The 18,447-nt window shown below is 27.5% G+C and overlaps 1 protein-coding gene across 1 annotated transcript in view; it reads left to right on the top strand.

Annotated features, from left to right (window-relative positions):
• Positions 1-2,746: 2,746 nt before the first annotated feature.
• Positions 2,747-18,447, top strand: part of LOC107446048 (epidermal growth factor receptor) — a 149,775-nt gene continuing 134,074 nt past the window's right edge. Inside the window, exon 1 of the mRNA XM_016060582.3 lies at positions 2,747-2,986. Within this exon, the coding sequence (XP_015916068.1) occupies positions 2,896-2,986 (91 nt within the window). The 5' untranslated portion in view covers positions 2,747-2,895. The remainder of the gene's footprint in view (positions 2,987-18,447) is intronic.

Raw genomic sequence — 18,447 nt, 5'->3', positions numbered from 1 at the left:
TAAGTATTAAAATATAGAATAAATATATCACATAAATATAATAATATTAATGAACAAATTAATATAAAATTGGACATAACAAATATTTCGAACATTCACCAAAGCGACTATGTGATTGTTGACATTCACCGGTGAGAGTCAGAAATAAGGGTATTTAGCAAATATTTCGGACATACACCAAGCGACTACGTGAATGTTCACATTCACCAGATTTCGGTGTTTCACCGTAACACACACACACACACACACATATATATATAACATATAACAGTCGACGCTTAAGAACTGGAGCCGATTTTCAAGACTTCCCAGATTTGAACGAGAAGAAACATAAGTGATTTGAAATATAAAATGCAAAGTTGCCGATGAAATGTGAAAAAATTAAGGTTAGGAACAAAACTACACAGTAGCCTAAAGAGGAAAAAGATGAAAAACAGAACAAGAAAAAACCACGGTGGCCGCAGTGGTTTTCCATTTATATATATTTGCAGCGAACTAAGTTTTTAATCAGGTAATACCTCTCTTTGTAATACCTTTCTTTATCAGGTAATACCTCTCTTTGTCAATTTTATGAACAAAAGCATACTTTAATTCTTCATTCACTATTATAAATTTCTTCCTATTATAAATTTTTACTATTAAAAATTTCTTTCGTCCGACTCTTTCTACTTCTTCCTTTAAACTGTAAAGAACATTTTCAATTATAAAATAACACATTTCTTTTTTCTTATATCCTCAAATTATCTGAAACCGTATTTGTTGGAACAAATCATCAAAAGAACAAAAATGAAGGAAACATCTGATTTATAATAATAATAATTAAAACAACAATAATTTATCACACAACTCTTTTCGTTACATTTCTGTTTCACTTTTAATGCTTCAATCATTATTCAATATTAACAGTTCCATTCGCCTCATTTTTATTTCAACACTATTTTTTTTTATTCCTTATTTTTAACTGTGCCTTCTATGAAATAATATCTTTCACTTCGCTTTCTGAAACTAATTTAATATCATGTTCTTGGGGGAAAAATAACAAAAATATAAAAAAAGAACGCAACACCTGACTTATAATAATAACAATGATTTTCTCACAGCACCTACTTTTCCCGCGCTTACAGAAAACCCAGAAAAAAAGAGGAGGGAGAGAAGACTTCTGCATCAACAGACGATTAGCTTTTTACCTTCGAAAATTCGAACACCTGTCGCGTAGTTAGCTGTTCCAGGATTTACTCTTGTATACACCATTCGGTGTCAAAGACATTTCTAAATCGGCTTTAAAATGAAGTATCTTTGTTGTTTCAGCATACTACATCCACCTTCGCAATTGACATTTCTCTATGGAAAATGACATTTCTTACTTATTTATTTTTATTTTATTTTTTTATCATCGAACTTGATTGAAAGTATATCAATAGAATATTGTAATAAAAAATGGTTTTTACTTAAAAAGTTCAGTAAACTCTACTTCTACAGTTACATACTAACAGATATATAGATATAGTAATTTTTTATTTATTAAAATATAAAGCACTTTGTGCGCATGTTATGTGTAAATTATATGTAAACGGTGTCAAAGACATTTTTAATCTACTTTCCATTTATAAAATCTCTGTTGCTTCATGATAGGTTTCAAAATGCATAAGTTTTTCTGTCTTCGAACTTGAAAGTATATCAAAACTTATTTTATGTTCGAAACAAATATATTTTATTTGAGAAGTTCAGTAAATGCATCTTTTATAATTACATATTTTTTTATTTATCAAATTAAATATAAAATACTATATGCGATATATATGAAATACTATATATATAATACTATATATAAAATACTATATATATAATACTTTATATAAAATACTATAGATAATTACATAAAATACTAATACTTATCATATAAAGTGCAACGAGATGCTATGTATTCTTTTTAATGTCTATATTTTCCGAACAATTTTAATACAGGAAATAAAAAGGTACAATTCAACGAATGTCGCATGTTTCGAATAGTACTTATTTTTGGATTTAAAAAAAAAATATTTTGAAGCATATTAAAATAATAAAATTTCTTGAGCAACCGATTCCATAAATGGTAGTTTTTGGATTATTCTACTTATTATATATATATATACATATATAAAAAAAGAAACATTTTAATGTATTAAAATAACACATTTCCTCGAGCAAATAATTCTATAAATGCAACTTGAGCTGTTTTTCTTTTTGAATTAAAGTAAAATAATATTTTAAAGTGTAAATCAAAGGTTCTCAAATTTTTCGTATTCACCGAGCACTTTTAAAATTGAAAAGTTAAAGCGTAGCCTTGAGCTTCAATTTATGGTGTACACAATTGATAATAAATTAACACTAAAATAGAATTAACGGTGCAAGGCAGTTAAGTTTCGTGATTTTAGCTTACAGGACATTAAATTTTACTTTCTAAGAAGTTTTTCTTTACATGATTTGAAACAACTTCGAATTTAAAGCCCCTTTTTTAAAAAAATAATTCAGAGCTTCATTTTAATCCACTTTTTCTAGTATACCAATTTACATAATTTTTAACTGTAGCTTTATAATAAAAAATTAAATTGAAATCGAAAAAGAAAAAACGAGGAAAAACGAACAACTTACCTGTAATTTACCTGGCTCAAAATAAAGAAAATGATCTTTTTTCACCAAAAAAGCGATTCAGACAAAATTATTATAACCCTTAAAGTTTATTCCTTTGAAGGAACAGCCAATGGGAGGAAAATCTACGCCGACTAACTTAGTAGGAGGTAGCAGACAAACTTAACAGACAGCGAGCGAATCATTACTCTACGAAATTAGACGTGTGTATGTTAGGTGTTAGTTTCGTTATTGTGACTATTAGAAAAAGCATGGAAAAATAAATATATGGGACATGCAAATATGGATACCAAAATATTTATCTCCATTTTAGTTTTAGCTATGACATCAGCAGTAAGTGGAATTAGAGAAGAAAAAGGTAATTATTCAGAAATTATATTTTGTGATTTGTTTACAAACGATGATTTCGTACTGCTTGGCCCACGTGAAAACTGCGAAGATTTTTTTTTCTTCTTTTACGTTCGCCCTACGGACAAGGCGTGTGGATATTTTTCGTAGTAAAAGAATGGCACTGTCTGAAGTATAGCGGAGAAACTTGTTTTATTTTAACCTGAATAATTTAATTAGTAACAATAATAATTTATGAGTGAAACAGTGCTCCCACCTGTTAGTATTTTCTATAAAATAGTTGCATATTTGAGAAAAGCAGTGTGCAAAGAAAAACAAATAAAAATTCTTTTTAGAAAATTTTAAATTTTTATAATTTTTTTTTTGTTAATTATTAATTAATGATTGCAAAATAAAGATAAATAAAAATTATAGAAATGAGGGCTAAAATTTAAATATTTGTATAAGATATTTTAATGTAAATTAATTTATGTGAATAAGGCGCTTAATGTTTCATATTTTTTGCTTGTTATAAAGAACCTATTTGAAATTTAACTTTTACATGATTCACACAAAAAAAATTATTTAATAAACAACGACAAATAAAAGTTATAGAAATGGTAGAAAATTTCTAAAATATATGCTTGATAAACTATTATGTTCAAGAGATTTATAAAGTAAATAAATTTCTGCGTATAATATATTTGATGTTATATATTTTCCCCTTAGTATAAAGATTAATTTAATTAATCAGTATGCATATTCCAATTATTAAAAAGAATTTTTTGTTAAAAATTATTGTAATCATATAATAAAGTAATATTCATATTTTCAATTTTAAAGTATAATTGAAGAAAACATTAGTCTAAAGTTGCATAATGAAATCTTATTGATAGAAATTGATCCTTATCTACATATAATGATAATAGTTTTGAATAATTATCTAAGAAAATGACAAATCAATGCAGTACAAAAGGCATGTAAATAGATAAATTTGTAATATTACTTTTAATTAAATACAACTCTAGTTAGTAGAAAAAAAATCACTCAAAAGAAAAAAAGTGGTTTTATCTATGTATATTGAATCATAAGTATTAACATCAATCAGTTTATATTAATGATCATTATTGCATCATATGTATTAGTATGTAAGAGAATATTTTGCATTAATACTAAATTGAAATTTCTCTCTGTAAATGAAACATAATAAAGGGAAACGTCTTTAAAATTACAAATTTTTTTAATGGAATTTTTCAATTTGAATTTTGACTTTTTAAGATGATTTTAAATTTAAAAAAAATCACAAATGTGTGTGTGCAGTACATAATTTTTCTCTGTAAAACTTTCTACTAAAAACTATTTATTTTTTACGAATACCCTTCGAAAAACTTTTCTCTGGGAGTTGCTAGTAGTTTTCATATTAGAAACATTGTGCATTTGCAAACATCACGGACTACAACGACCAATATTTATCTTTGTTACAGTGAAAGAAAAAAAAAAAAAATTCTGACAAGGAATAATAAAATTATGTAAAAAAGAAATTCTGAATTAAAAATATTATTTTTTATTATTTTTTTTAAAGTTATTATTATTTTTTTATTATTATTTTTTATTTTTTTAATTATTATTATTTTTTTAAAGTTGAAAATTAACTTTCTTTATAATATTATTATTTTACTCTTTAAAAAAATTATTTCGCTTATTTTAAAATTGTTCTTTAATTATTTATGTTTATCCGAAATTTGAACATAAATAAATAATAGGTACAGTTAAAGTGTATTGTTAAATTGATTTAAGTTAAAGCCTGTTCTTGTTTAAGTAGTAAAGTTTAAAAATCTATACATATTTTATAATAATTATTACATGTAACATGTAATAATCATTACTACATAATTCATTTAAGTTTACCAATTACTTTTTCTCCAAAGTAACTCCAAAGTAAGTAGGAAGAAATATGAATAAATTTGATTTTTTTTTTTTGTTAGCATAGTAATACAATTAAACTAGATCCAGGTAATAATTTCATATAATGAAATAAATCAGTAAAGAAACAAGACAACATTTTAAAGTTAATCATTAAAATAATTTTTATTCTATTAAAAAACATCTCTGCAGTTTGCTTCTGCATACGTTTTATTCCGACAATTTTTTATGTGATACGTATTCTTCAAGTCGACCACATTAGTGAGTTGTCCACTTGATCAAATTGATATCTATAAGCAAGCACCATATTCGCAAAAATATTGAATTTCTTCATCATAAGTTGACCACCTGTCTAAATCGGCTACCAAAATAGTACGTCGTTAGAGGTCATCTTATGCAAATCTCACTGCATTACTTTTAGATTAAAATTTGTCTGAAATTTATGAATCACTTCACATTAAGCACTGAAGTAATTTTTGTGCCATTTAAAAATAATTAATTTTCCACATTCAGCTGCAGATAAAAAATGGAACAGTTTTAAGCTAAGTTTTCCTTTTCGAAATTTTTTTAAATTCACTATAGGTTGCTAAGTTGATCACTAAGTTGACCAGTATAATAAAGCACAAAATACGCAACAACAATTTCATCACCTCGTAACATGTTGACCACCTGTAAAAATTGGCAACCAAATTGGTACATCGCAAATGGTCAACTCAATAGGTTTTATTGCATTACATTCAGAGTAATATTACTTTGAAATATAGGAACCAGCTGACATTAAACATTAATTTTTTTTGGCCTTTTAAATATATTTATGCTGTTTAATTTTTGAAGTCTAGTTTAAATGCAGATAAGAAAATAGGACTGTTTTAAGAGATATTTTCAAAAGAATTTTTTTTCGCTTTATTCTTACGCTCCTACCTTTAGACTAATATTTGCTTGAAATTTATGAATCAGCTGACAACGCAATTGTTGATATGACACTGATAAAAAAAAGTGGCAAAGTCTCCAGTATTCTTATCTTTTACTTCTTTTCTTACGTGGAATTTTTGTGTGACATGAAAGAGCGAAATTTATTCTTACTTTTTGTCCTTTGATGCCATTAAAGATTTTGAATTTGTTTTAACAGCAAAAAATTAAATTACTAAAGTTATAATTTCTTTTAATTTTTTATTAAAGTCTTTATTCTTTGCAGCTATTTAAAAAAAAAAGTCTAAATAGAATTTATGGATTTACTCATTTAATTTTATGCATTCAGTCATAATAAAACATGCAAATAAACGATGAAATGGATCTATTTTAATTATTGGTCTCATAATAAAGAAATTCTTGATATTCTCTTACGTTTCAACTTAATTATGAATCTATCTCAAAAAAAGATGCTTGCTTTATATTTGGCGAACAAATGGAGCTAATATTCTTTAGTTACTTACGATATAATAGACAAATTTATAATTTCAATACAATTGCTGAAAATATAACAATGAAAAGATTTAGAAAAGGAATAAAATCCTGTGGGATAACAAATGTTTCAAAAAAATGTTTTTAAAACGTTATTAAATGGATGTTTTTATTTAACTGATGACCGCATGTGAGGGAAATTGCAGTACATACTAAACTTTTGCATTTCAACAAAGAATTTCAAAACTATCTTTTAGGGCTTGATTCTTGATCAATAGTTGCAGACCAAAAGGAGCTAATGCTCTAGATATGAATGAAATAATCTGAATATAAATCTAACATATGTGGATATAAATCTGGACCTAAATTTGTTAGCGAGAAAATGCGTTCAAAATGTCCAAAAAACGTAATTATTTGCTACTAAAAACGTCAAAAAGCCTTTTTTTTTTTAATAATTATTATTGAAAATTTTGAAATGTGTTTCTAAATGAAATCTGAAACGCTTAAAAGTTGAAAACATTTTTCGTAAATGGTTATGATATTCCAATCATTAGTGTAAATGTGCAGAGTATTAGAATTGGCTAAAATTTAAGCCAAATTTATAATTTCCCTGATTGTTGAAAATCGGACATTTTAAAGTTAAGTATGAGAGTAAAAACGTTTTTGAGGTATCAAATGTTTTGACGAAATATTACTAATATACAATTAAATAATTCTTTCTTAACTGTTGACCGCATGTTAAGGAAAATTCCATTTAAAATCGCTTGCACTTGAGTTTAAAATTATGAAACTATCTTAGTATGAATGATGCTTGCACAATAGTTGCTGAGACCAAAATGGAGCTAATGCTCTTTAGTTACTCATGAAACATGAGACCAGTGATAGAATCTCATCTTAAAAGCTTGAATGAATATTGAATAAAATAAATTAAGAAAGAAAAATAAAACCGCCATATTCGAGTTACATTCGACGGTCGCCTCATTTCATTCATGGATGATCTTGGAATACTTGAAAAGTAAACATTCGACACCCAGTTTTATGAGTTTTTTTCGGTTTTTTTTCCTTCCCGCTGTCTTCCGAGCAATTATGAATACTGTTAGGATGAACAATGACAGCTTTTAAGGACTACTTTGATCTCAGAACTTAATAGCGGTGCCGCTAACTTTTTTCTTTTTGATTTTTGCATAAAACGTATAATGCCTTAAGTGTTTTAAGATGTGCTTGGAAGTGGGGAATAAATTAAAAAATATTGATAATGGCGTGAGATAATGGAATGCGCAGTTGATTTCCCGCCAAAAACAAGCTCTTAACGTTAGAAAAAAAAGAACGAATTTTTCCTATGTGATTCTTTTTTTTTTTTACAGAAAAAACTATTATTTATTTATTTGTCGACTAATTCGTAGATATGAGGTTTTTGCTTCATTTTAATCAAATTACACGAAAAAAAAATCTAGTATAATTATCGTTCTATATGATGGTGACATTTTTAATACTACTACTAATAATAATAAAAAAAAAAACATAATTCTGGTAATAAACATCAAATTATATGGTATTAAAACTATTCATTGTTTTTTCCTCCCGTTCATATAGTAACGGTTTACCGGAAATTCTGTTTTTCTAAATCATAGCTCTTATTACCACAGATTTGGCAAAAAATACAGAGTTAAAAAGTAAATTTATCGGAATAAATGGTTTTTATGCCATGCTCAAAGGTATCATGACTAAATTACCAAATTTCACTACGTTTACCAAATTTTATCACACATTATAAAACCATATTTTACTGTTAATTTTACAAATTCTGGAAAAATTCTTGAATAAAACAATTAAACTCACTGCTTCTTAAATCTTGAGGTAATTATCTCCTTAGGAACTTTTTAAGACATCACACTTTAAAGATTTTGGCATAATTATCCTGATTACAGGTATTCTATAATATATGAAGATGCCTAATTTTTAATTTTGCTTGTTACTTAAATTATGTCATACGAATCTCGCGTTTTATGAAATGAATAAATAAATAAACAAACAAAATATTTATATAAATAAAATTCCAAATACCAATTTTTGAATCAACCTAAATTACATAGTCAAATCTACTTTAAATAAGCTATTTTAAAGTTAAGAACCACTAGTTTTCCACGAAATCTCCCATCTTTCAATTCATAAAACGTTCTCTCCATTTAATTTCTGATGGCGAGCTTTTACGACTGACTGTTGTTTTTATTTTTTGAAAAAGTTAATACTTCAAATGAAAAAAGACAAAGAGCAACATAAGCTACTGACTGCACGCTATGACTTGTTCATAATTCGCCGCAGGAACTGCATCATCAACTTTTAGTTTTTTTCATAGGTAAATTGACTGGCGTTCATCATTTGAATCAACGGCGCGAAACCAAAAAAAACATATTTGGTGAGATAATGCATTTTGTTGAAGAAAAGGACATGAAACGAAATGCTGATAGCTTAAAAAACGTTGGAACGGCAAGGAGAAACGCCTAAGATAGATCTACTTCTATATAAGATCTCTGTGATACCATTGACTATTTAGGATAATTTGAAATTATCTTTGGTCATGCAATGTCACCAAGAAGTTGGACGAATGTTTTGTAAAATGCTGTTGCCCTACTGTTGTTGGTTCTACACATTAGATGTCTGTTTTTTTCTTCTTTATAAAAGTGTCCTTGTTTTATAGTACGGTAATTTTACCAGAAATATTTTCTCCGTGTACCTATGAAATCAAAAGTCTTATAACGTCAATAAATAATTATCTATCATTGAATTTACTTTAAAACAAGAATTATGGAAACAAAGATAATAGTAAAAAAGTTGCACTTTCTTTTTCGAATAATTTTTATTGTTTATCTCTATACAAAGGCAGAGATGATAGTGCTCCGGAAAAAATTCGGATTTCCGGATTTTTTGCTAACCGCGATCCGGAAAATTCCGGAAATCCAATGTCCAGAAGTTTCAAGAAATTATCGAGCACATTTATGCAAAAAAAAAAAATTCTTGTATATTTTATTTAAAGACATTAGAACTAGAATTTATACTTGGCATCTCTTTCATTTGTAAATATTTTTTTCTGGTAGAATAATAAATGTGATTAGAGATAAAACTAAACTTATACATAATTATTATTAAAATTCTGCTGCATATAATTTATTTAAAATCTGATGATGTGAAAATATCAATGATTTAAATTTATAAAGACATTAATTTTTGAAATGCGTCATTAATGATTTTACTCAAGAAATTTTCAGAATTTTTGAGTTTGGCTCACAATCACCCCTGCAAACGGAAATTATGAAAAGTATGCAATTTAAACACAATTATATTTAATTAATACATAAAATTTAATACATATTCAATTACTATAAAAATCAGATAAAAGTTTATACCGAAAAGTTTCAGAAGGCATGATGTGAGAAAATTTAAATAATGAACTGTGCAGTTGAGCAAAATTTCGAGTGAAAAGTTTACTATAAAATTTTAGTTCAATAACTACAAGAATGAAATTTAAATAAATTCTAAATAATGAATTTTGAGAAATATTAAATGTAAGTTTCATTATATATTAAATATAACGTCAAAGATATAATTTTTTCAAAACTTTATTAAAAAAATAGTCTTGTTGTGGAATAAATCTTTCTTTTTTTAGGTATATTCAAAACGAAAAATAATGCCCTTAAAAATTATCATAGAAGCAATTTTTTTTATAATAAATACGAATATTATAATATATTATTATAAGTTATAATAGATTCAAATAGAAAATATAATGTTAATTTTAATGAAATGCCTTCCAAAGTTTTGTGTTAAATTTTTTTTATCGAAAATTAATTTATATGAACAAAAGAGAAAAGGAAATGAATTTTCAGCTGAAAAAAATTAATAAACCTATTTTTAATCAAATAAAAACTTTAATTCGAAACAGAATCAAACTTGCATGTTTAACATAATTAGTCTGACTCATTTTATATTTGTACTTCGTGTCGATAAAAAGTATTGTTCTCAAAAAGTTATTGACACACATGATTAAATTTTTACTGTAATATATTGACACACCTTATCTTTATCATTGAGTGATTGAGTTCAAACTTCATGTTAATCTAGCCTCAAACACTGGAACATTTTCAATAAAAATATATAGTTAAAAATTTATCATTTGTTTAGTTTACAAATGCCCATGTTATATTGCCTTTTCTTTTCGCAACGTTACTTCAATGTAAAACCAGGGTTTCTTAAACCTTTTCAGGGCTGAGTATATTCCGGATGTACCCCGGAATACCGGGATTTACACATTACTCTTCCTGGTCTAATAACTAGAAACAAAGCATGTGATTTTTCCGCAAATATCGCAAAATTCTGCGTATCTTAAGACCATTAGAACCAAAAACTTATAATCCGTCGAAACTTGAAAAAAAAAGGCTAAATCCCGTTAACGTTTCCACCCCCACCTTTACATACGTGTGAATCTTCCAATAATTTGATTCTTTTGGTTTGGCGGATTTCCGCCATTTTGAATAATTGGCACTGCGTCAGAATCTGCTTATTCGAGCGATTTTAATATCTAACATCGATTTTCGTATTACGCCTTGCGAATCGTATTCATGCGATTTGAAAATCATACATCGCGATTCCTATTCCCGCAATTTAAAAATCCAAAATCGCGATTTGGATTTACGCGTTTTTAAAATACCATATTACGATTCGTATTCACAGAGTTGTAATATCAAAGATAGATTTTCGTATTTATGCGTGATTTCAAAACTACGCATTAAGATTCGTATTCACACAATCTAAAAATTATAAATCGTGATTTGCCTTCACGCGATTTAAAAATTAAGCAAAAGGCTTTTATTGTGGAGACCCCATAATATTCACGAAAATTTTGTGGAACCTCATAAGCACTGGGAAAATTCGCCACACACATGAGTGAAATTTATATACGTACGTACGTTAGAGTTCCTTCAATAATTAGAAGTTAACTGGTACATCTAAAATTGTAATCCTTTTTCATTATTCCATTTCTCTCTCTGATCTAAGCACAGATCACCCTTCTATTTAAAGACAATAAACCTAAGAAATAGCTCGAGAGAATTTTATGGAATTTGTTTCTAACGGACATTTCTGTTAGTTGGCAACTTGAAATTTCTGGAAGCTTTCAAAGCATAAAACCGGAACAATGCCATGATTTTAAACTTTATACATAATCTTGCCGTGAAGAACGGACAAATAACTTAAATATTTGAAAAGTTACTAAACTTTTTTAAAAATCGCCAATTTGGCAACGTTTTTTCACCTAGATGAAAATTATTAAAATTACTGCCTTATTCTCAATTTTTGCAAATTTTTATGATCCCAGGTAATGCAGCATTGGAGTAAGTTTTTAAATATTAACAAATTAGTTTACAGACGCTTTTCATGTTCACAAAACTGTGGCTTTTATCCTCATGTTCGTTTTGCGCCATGTTCAAAATAAGTGTAGACAGTGCTGACTTTAGATTGGCGAAACTTGACCAACAGTCATGAGTATCAGTTGCAAACTCACAGCAGTTATAAAAATAGCATATCATTCACAAAAAGAAGAGCCTTATTTCATCTTACGACGGAGCCTTTGAAAAACAGCCTTAAGTGATTAAAGTTTAAGATATAAAATTAATAGTGCTTAATTGATTGGGTAAAATAAAAGAAAGTAGACCATGTGCGATGAACAACATCACATTATTTAAAATCAATGTAGATATTACAGTATATCCGTTAGGGGTAATGTATATTGTATAATCTGAGTCACAAATATTGAGCTTGTATAAATGTATGACCTTATAAGTTTACAGTTGTATGTTTTATTTATTACTGAACATAAATAGTAAATGGTTAAACATGTAATTTATCTAATTTCAACTCACATTATGATGGAATATTATATTTTAATATTAAGACTGAATCTACAAAATTTTCTCAACTGTTCTTAATTTTATTCCTTAACACGTTGGTGGTTATTCCATGGTGGTCGCCGGTGACGGGCACTGAGTTTGTTCGTAGCCCCATGGGGGTCACCGGTGACCGGCGAAACCAAGATTATTTGAAACACATAATTTGAGTAAATTTTTAATTTTAACATATTATTATCGTTACTAAAATGGTTTGAGGAAATTAATGCAATATAGAACACACAAAAATAGTTTTATTTATATACACAGAGATGCCAACTTGCTCCAGACGGCGAATATATATTTTCAAGTGGTAGTTTATTAATTGTGATTCTTGGTTTAATAAATTCAATCTAGTAGATTTTTATCCACCACTATTTCCAAACAATTCGTAGACTTATATAATTTACCACTTTTTTCAGATATGTCATGCTAAACCTTTTAAAAAACTAGCAATATCTGTCTAATATTTGCAAATTTAGTTTGTAGTTATTTACCGTTTGGTCTGATGGGCAAGCCATGTAAAATTAGCTTGGCATTCAACGTGTTAAAGAATATTCGCTTTTTTTTTTTAATCTCTAGCTACGAGGTTTTTTTCTTCTAATTTTTATTTTATTTTATTCTATATCGAAAATTGTTGATTCATTTCATTTGCTTCAGAAGAGATAGATCGCTTTTTTTTTGACACCCTGGGCCATCTGTATCATTACACTGACGCAAGTTGCTTACTTCAGTGTATTTCTATCAATAAAGTCTTAACATTCAGAGGTGTCTGGATTTCGTATGAATCTTCATGGAAAGAAAAAAAAAAGTATATGAATGACACTGTTTGTTCAATAAAAGCTTCGAAAGATGAAATTCTTCACTTTAAAACAAATCATATCGCACCGTTTTAAGATAATAAAATGGCTCACAAACATGTTGGCCACGTGTGGTATATTCGTTATTCAGAATATGAATCATATTTATTTATGAAGTACTTTGCAGCTTAGGATTTTTTTTCCTTCTTTTCTGAATATGCATATGCATGTGCTCGAAAAGAAATGCATATCTTTTTGATTAAGTAGTCCAGACCGTCAAAACTTTTTTATCATTAAGTCAACAGATATGGTTTAGAAAAAAAAAATATATATATATATATACTTAAAATATTTCTTCGATAAACCGGCATTTATATGCACTAGTGCTTAGTTCATTAATATCTTATTCTTCTAGCTTAATACACAATACTATAGTGGTTCAATTTAACATTTTATTGAACTTGCAGTAAATTTGCACCGTGTTAAGGTTGGTACTATGGTTCATCGTTGAACTGATGTTTCGTTACATGAATGTTTCTAAAAATGCATGATTCAATTTAACATCTTATTCAAGTTGGGATAAATTTGCATTCTGATGTGGTTTATAGTCGATTTTATACGATTTAAACCATTTTTTTAAAAGTCTTTTTACACGGGTTTTACAGGGATGTTTCAAAAAATACATGGTTCAATTTAACATTTTATTTAAAGTTGGAACAAATTTCCGTCCTGCTGTGGTTTAAAGTTACACCACTTTATGAGAATGGGGTGTTTCTTTACAAGGACTAAAAGTACGCAATTTAATATTTTAAAAAAGTTCAGCAAAATTATACCGGGTTATGGTTCGAAGTTCCGATTTAAATGGTTTATCGTAGAGTTGAATTTTCTGAAATTGTGCTGACTCCTTATCGCGATGTTTTTAAAGTTATATTCTACACTGTTTTTGAAAACATCACTGTTTTGATCACAATTGTTTGACATGCATTTTGATCCGTAATTTTGTTCTAATATTTCAAACTTTCAACCTCACCATGATGCTTAGTTGAGCCGTATTCCCATACTTCTGAAATTGATACTATGCTTTTAACTTAAATAGAAAATGCTTAATATTTGCATTTAATATTTTGCATTTAATATATGCTTGATATGCATTTAATATTTTGCTAAATTTGGATAAAATGTGCACCATGTTTTGGTTCTAAGAAAGGGATGTTATGGTTCAACGTTGAACCGATTTTACTGAGAGTTTAGTATCTTCCTACAGAGATGTTATTAAAAATGTATTCTACACTGATAGAAGTTTTGGAGCATGTTTATCCATGATCCAGAGATTTCGTTTTAGCCTATTAACCGTTGTTACGCTTCTGCATTTCGTTGGAAAATTTTCGTGGTAGCGTTGCAAAGCCCATATAGCTTTAGGAAAACTGTAATGCTATGCAAAATCTCTCCAATATCCTTCAAACTGTTCAAACTTGTTGCCCCTTTATATGAGGTCAATTTGAATCGCATTGTCATCTTAAACTGGATTCTACGAAGAACACAGTAAAGAATAGAAGATACCAAGCAAACCGTGAAAAATTCGGGATCAAATAACGATATTAAGTACAGGCACTTTAGGTGCATTATCCGTAAAATCCATTTTTACCGTAAAATATTATACCGTAATTTTTAGAGTGATGAGGTTATTTCACAGTAATATTACTGTAAAAATTACGGTATATCAGATTTTTTGTTCCAAAAATGGATTTTAAGGTAAAAAGTACTGTAACCCGAGTGCCGGTTCTTTTTACCGTAATTTTTTAAAGTGCAACGTCTGACCTTAGGGTAGCGTGTTTGACATGAGTGGCATAATAAATAATTGTTTGATGAGAGAATTCTTGAAACGCACCTGGCGCATTAAAGGAATTGTTGAAGCTGATGCTATTACCGGAAACAAATGATACAAAATTGCATACATGCCACATTTAATGTAATAATGTGGCAGGTATTAAGAAAAATAGATGCAATTTTGATTTTTTTTCATTGCTTATTTGACCTTAGAAATAAAAATAATTTATAAGTTACTTTCATGGATAATTCTGACTTTACTTAGCCATCAAAAAGAGTTTTTAATTCAAATCCTTCTTTTGAAAAAAATTTTCTGTGCAACTTTTTGGTAAGATTTAAAAATATTTTTTTCCATAATAATGTGGCTGGATTGTAAAAAATTCCGGATCAAATTATGATATAAAACCCATTGGGTGTCGTAAAATCCATTTTTAAAGTAAAGTATTATACATCAAATATTTATTTTTGTTCCGTAACATGTTTTGGTAAAAATGGATTTTACGGTAAAAAGTACCGGTACTTTTTTTCTTTCCGTATTTTGATGTAGAATTTTCTTTAGAGTGTTAGATTTGCATTTTCATCTTTTTTGGTTTTTCGAGAATACTCCAATAATAAAATTATTCGACTTTTGATTTAATCTCAAAAATGAACTAATTACGTGAGAACCTTTTAATTTTATTTCAAATTTTTTCTTGTTGTAAGGAATCCTTTTTAAAAATATAATCTATTTTTACAAAGCTATGCTTGTTGTTTGCAAAGCTTAAAATTTTTCTTCATATGATAATACGATAGGTATCAAGCAATATTATAAATACATACTTGATTTTTTAATTGGTGATTTGACCACTTAATTATTAAGTTTAGTTAAGAATTAAACTTTTTTAACTTAATTTAACACTTTCAAATTTAAAAAAATTATTTCGTTTTCGTTCGAAAACGTTCATAAAACATTAATAACTAATACGACGCCAACAGTGTCTTGACTGGACTGCAGGATCAGGACCATTCTAGCTGTTGTAATTAATTTCTATTGGCTCGCATCGTTAAATTCACACTTGAGCGATTCGTTTCGCTACCTAGTCATCGTACTTTTCATTTCATTATATTTTAATACTTAGAAAGCTTCTAAATTTTTTTTATTTACATTGGTTTTCATTTTTTACGTGTGATAAAAAATGGCTAAAGTTCTTTATGCATGATTTTTGTTATAAAAAATTGCTCCTATGATTTTTCTATTTGATTTAGTGAGTCTTATTTATATGATTTTTGAAAATGCCATCATTTTTATGAAAGTAAATTGTAAATAACATTCATTGTAGCAAAAAGTTTCGAGACAAGTAATTTTAACAATTTGTTAGTTTAGGATTAGTTAATAAATTTAAAACTAGTGAGATCATTCATTGATAAGTTGAAGTCTTAAATTTAAGTTTTTAATAATCGTTTTTTTCTTTTGAAAAGCGCCTTCTGTCTATAACAGTAATTTTTGAACCCAATTTCGTTTGAAATAATTTTAATTGTATGCTTATTACAATTTCCAAATTACTTATGAATTCTAAATGTGATTAGATATTTTTTCACTTTAAACAAATATTTTGCAACTTTAATGGCGAAAGATTAGTTAAAAATAACCTATCTACAAATGCGAGCTTACATAAATAAATTTTTTTTTTTTAAAATAAAGTTTTGTTACAAATTTCTTGGCCTTTTTGCTGTTTGAAAAGTGCTTTCGGTCTATAACAGTTATAAGCTTTTTAAACCCAATTTCGTTTGGAATAATTTTTATTGTATGCTTATTGCAATTTCCAAATTACTTGTGAATTCTAAATGTAATTAGATATTTTTTCACTTTAAACAAATATTTTGCAACTTTAATGGCGAAAGATTAGTTAAAAATAACCTATCTACAAATGCGAGCTTACATAAATAAAATAATTCTTTTTAAAATGAAGTTTTGTTACAAATTTCTTGGCCTTTTTGCTGTTTGAAAAGCGCTTTCGGTCTATAACAGTCATTAGCTTTTTAAACCCAATTTCGTTTGGAATAATTTTTATTGTATGCTTATTACAATTTCTAAATTACTTATGAATCTTAAATGTAATTCGATATTTTTTCACTTCAAACAAATATTTTTTGACTTTAATAGCGAAAAATTAGTTAAAAATAACTTATCTACAAATATGAACCTACATAAAGAAAGAAAAAAAAAGATTAATAAAAGACGCTTCGTTACAATTTCCTTGGCTATTTGCTGTACCTAGGTGCTTTGAAAAACGCTTTCAGAGTATAACACCAGCTGCTAGATTTTTGAACCCAATTTCGTTCCTCAAGAACAGGTGTTGGAGGGAGTCACGTGATCCAGGTAGCCACCATTTCGGAATTCTGAGGAAAATATTATTCCCACCTTGCACTACTCTCTTCTTCTATCGAACGATCCTCCCTCCATCTGAAATTGACATCCAGACAAATGATTTAACATCTCAACTTGTTTTTTTCTCTCTCTTTTACCAAATATGAATGATTATGTCAGTGTTATTGCTTTTTTCCCGCTTAGCCTTCTGGGAAAATATGTTGCTATTAACTCAAAGCCATATTTCAATCGTTTCGGGAAGTAAATTAAGGAAAGCGATTAGTAAGTTCTGATGCGGTTTTGCGGCTGTGTTTTTAAACGGTTTCTCTAATGAGTCAGTTGTCAAGCATCTATTTGAGTTTTAATTTATAGAAAAGATACATAACTTACAACTATCTATTTTACTCTGTAAAAAAAATTCTGGATTAAATTAGGGTATAAAGTACCGGCACTTTGAGTAAATCCATTTTTACCGTAAACTATAAAATCGTAATTTTTACAGTAATATTTATTCATTTAGAATGATTCTGTAATTTTACGGTATTATTACTGTAATTAAGGTAAAATTGCAGCATATCAGATTTTTTGTTCCGTGACATTAAATTATTTAGATTAATTATTTAAATCAGAGTAAACAATTTAAATTTGAAAATATAGTGAGATATTGTGAAATATCAATATTTCCTTACGATAAATCGTATTATTAAAATTCCATGCTTTATTTTTTGAAAATTTGAACTAATTGTCTCAATTTAAACTGTCGCTTAATGAATATTTATTTGTAAAATTTTTAAATTAAAAAGAATTAGACGTAAATTAAACTGAAACATAAATTAATTTTCATTTTCATTTTACTCTATGACTTGAAGTTAATAAAAATAGTTATTAAAAAGGACATAGCATAAAACAACTACCTAAAAGTTGACTTATAAATCTTATCTGATATAATTAATTAAATAACATCAATAACAATTTTTGTTTGAAAAGTTACAAGAAATTGGTGGAACTACACTGTACGAAATTACTGATCAAATAACGGTATAAAGTATAACCACTTGATGCATCATCAGTAAAATCCATTTTACCAAAAAATTCATTTTTACCGTAAAATATAAAGCCGTAATTTTTACTGTAATATTTGTTCAATTAGATTGATTCTGTGATTTTACGGTATTTATTTCTGCAAAAATTACGGCATATCAGATTTTTTGTTTCGTAACGTGTACAGATAAAAATGGATTTTATGTTAAAAAGA

Source organism: Parasteatoda tepidariorum, chromosome 6 (genome assembly GCF_043381705.1).
Source record: "Parasteatoda tepidariorum isolate YZ-2023 chromosome 6, CAS_Ptep_4.0, whole genome shotgun sequence".
In the NCBI taxonomy this organism is placed as follows: Eukaryota; Metazoa; Arthropoda; class Arachnida; order Araneae; family Theridiidae; genus Parasteatoda; species Parasteatoda tepidariorum.
This window is presented reverse-complemented; position numbering and strand designations above follow the sequence as displayed.